At 59.3% G+C, this 2,576-nt stretch overlaps 1 protein-coding gene across 1 annotated transcript; it reads left to right on the forward strand.

The window, feature by feature from the left end:
- The first annotated feature begins 211 nt into the window (after nt 1-211).
- Nucleotides 212-2,312, forward strand: LOC135627647 (cytochrome P450 78A11-like). Its single transcript, XM_065133780.1, has 2 exons — nt 212-1,305; nt 1,436-2,312. The coding sequence occupies exons 1-2, from the start codon at nt 301-303 to the stop codon at nt 2,069-2,071; spliced, it is 1,641 nt and encodes a 546-aa protein (XP_064989852.1). The 5' UTR covers nt 212-300; the 3' UTR covers nt 2,072-2,312.
- Nucleotides 2,313-2,576: the final 264 nt, after the last annotated feature.

Genomic DNA, 2,576 nt, shown 5'->3' on the forward strand with positions numbered 1-2,576 from the left:
TCTCTGATCACGACCATCCAATCCAACGAAACCTCCGAGACATACAAAATTACGGGTACGTCGAACATTTCGCTAGAAGCAACCACCAACACTCGACGTTTACAATCACGTGATCTTTCCCTCTCGAGATTCGTGCCTGCACCTGATGAGTGGTGCGGATGTTTGAGGCAGCTGAGAAGTCCCCCTTCCTCCCCCTTTAAATGATGCGCCTCTCGCCCTTCCTCTCTCCTCCCCACATTGCGCCTGTACTCTTCCCTTCTCCTGCACCTCTCTTGCTTGTTGCTGCTTCTGAGGAAGAAAATGGCGCTGAGTACATACGCTGCGACTGACTCGAACTGGTGGGTGTTCGCCCTCCCTGCCTTTCTCGGCGCCGACACCCTCCGCTGTGACACGCCCATGCTCCTCCTGTCGCTTTCCATTGCCTTCGTTTCCCTGGGGCTCCTGTCGTGGGCGCTGTCCCCCGGCGGCCCCGCTTGGTCTCATGGCCGGGCTCGCCGTGGGATCGTCACCATCCCCGGCCCCCGCGGCCTCCCCGTCTTCGGCTCTCTCTTCGCCTTGAGTAGCAACCTCCCCCACCGCGCCCTCGCCGCCCTGTCCGCCGCCGCACACGCCAAGCCCCTCATGGCCTTTTCCATTGGTTCCACCCCTGCCGTCGTCTCATCCGACCCCGCCGTCGCCCGCGAGATCCTCTCCCACCCGGCCTTCGCCGACCGCCCTCTCAAGCGCTCCGCCCGCGAGCTCATGTTCTCCCGCGCCATCGGTTTCGCACCCAGCGGCTCGTACTGGCGACTTCTCCGCCGCATCGCCTCCACCCACCTCTTCTCCCCCCGTCGCATCGCTGCTCATGAGCCCGGCCGCCATGCCGACTGCTTCGCCATGCTAGCTGCTGTCGCCGTCGAGCAGCGCCGGGCGGGCGCCGTCCGCCTCCGCCCGCACCTACAAAACGCCGCCCTCAATAACATCATGGGCAGCGTCTTCGGGCGGCGCTACGACGTTTCGTGCCCCAGCGGCATCCCGGAGGTGGAGGAGCTCAAGGCGATGGTGCGGGAAGGGTTCGATCTCCTAGGCGCCTTCAACTGGTCCGACCATCTCCCGTGGCTTGCGCGGCTCTACGACCGTGGCAACGTTGAGGCCCGGTGCGCGGCTCTTGTGCCGCGCGTTAGCAGGTTTGTGAGTGGGATCATAGCCGAGCACCGCCTTCGGAATCCGAGCCAAAAGCATGCCAACGACGACTTTGTGGACGTGCTTCTCTCGCTGGATGGCCACGAGAAGCTCGAAGAAGACGACATGATCGCCGTCCTTTGGGTAACGTCTGTGCTTTTACGCACTATTCTTTGTTGCACTGAAATGTGTAATTTGTTAAAACATTATTATGGAGGGCGCAAATGTAAAAAGTACTTGTACAATTAGCCGTCTGATGTGGTTTCCATGGCAGGAGATGATCTTTCGGGGCACGGACACGACGGCGTTGCTGACTGAGTGGGCAATGGCGGAGTTGGTGCTCCACCCAGGGGTGCAAGTCAAGCTCCGCCACGAGATCGACACCGTCGTTGGACCCCGGTGCACGCCCACCGATGCCAACGTCGCGAGGATGCCGTATCTTCAGGCCGTGGTCAAGGAGACCCTCCGCGCGCACCCGCCGGGCCCGCTGCTCTCCTGGGCCCGGCTCTCCACTGCCGACGTCCACCTCAGCAACGGGATGCTGGTCCCCGCCGGAACCACCGCCATGGTCAACATGTGGTCCATCGCCTATGACGCCGCGGTGTGGGCCAGCCCGGAGGTCTTTTGTCCGGAGCCGTTCGTTGAAGCGGAGGGCGGCGCCAACGTGGACGTCCGTGGGGGGGACCTACGGCTCGCGCCCTTTGGCGCAGGGCGCCGCGTGTGTCCCGGCAAGAACCTGGGCCTCGCCACCGTGGGGCTGTGGGTGGCGCGATTGGTCCACGCGTTCGAGTGGGGGCCAGCAGCCGGGGCCCCAGTCGACCTCGGCGAGGTGCTGAAACTGTCGCTGGAGATGGAGACTCCCCTCACGGCCACCGCCACGCCCAGGGCGAACGTCGTCGGTGTCTTTTAGATTCACTCACATCAAACAAGTAGTAGACAAAATAGGTCGATCAGATATCTAGTGATGTCGTCAGGGGCTGCTCCGGTTTTGGCTATATGAACAAGTCTCGGGGGCCTCTCTATGGTTCTGTTGTAGATCTATATGTTTCGTCATTTGGGTTCGCAGTGTATTCGAAACCCCTAATGGAGAGTAATGGGTGGTCGTATGTTTCTAATGTTATAATTAATGAAGTGTTGACATGTTGTGGTTACGTTTTGTCTTCCTGAGAATTGCTTCTCTACAACATGGAATGCAGTGAGAGTAATCTGCAGTATCGTGATGAGTGGGCATTATTGAAACGAACGTTATCTGAATCCAGAGGCGATGTAGCTAACAGCAGCCATTGATAAGCATGCCATTTAGCTTCTCCAGAATGCGTTGGAAGATGGAACTCTGAACTCACAGGACAAGGAGAGAGATAGAGAGACCCATGGAAGTGATACAAGTGTTTCTATAGCTACAACCAAGGAAGTAG

The sequence above is a fragment of the Musa acuminata genome, chromosome BXJ2-11 (genome assembly GCF_036884655.1).
Source record: "Musa acuminata AAA Group cultivar baxijiao chromosome BXJ2-11, Cavendish_Baxijiao_AAA, whole genome shotgun sequence".
In the NCBI taxonomy this organism is placed as follows: domain Eukaryota; kingdom Viridiplantae; phylum Streptophyta; class Magnoliopsida; order Zingiberales; family Musaceae; genus Musa; species Musa acuminata.

What these genes read in the sequence shown, in the direction of transcription:
- LOC135627647 (XM_065133780.1), top strand. Translation starts at nt 301, where the DNA reads ATGGCGCTGAGTACATACGCTGCGACTGACTCGAACTGGTGGGTGTTC. An exon ending in ACATGATCGCCGTCCTTTGG is followed by an intron (nt 1,306 to 1,435) that starts GTAACGTCTGTG and finishes TTTCCATGGCAG; the next exon opens with GAGATGATCTTTCGGGGCAC.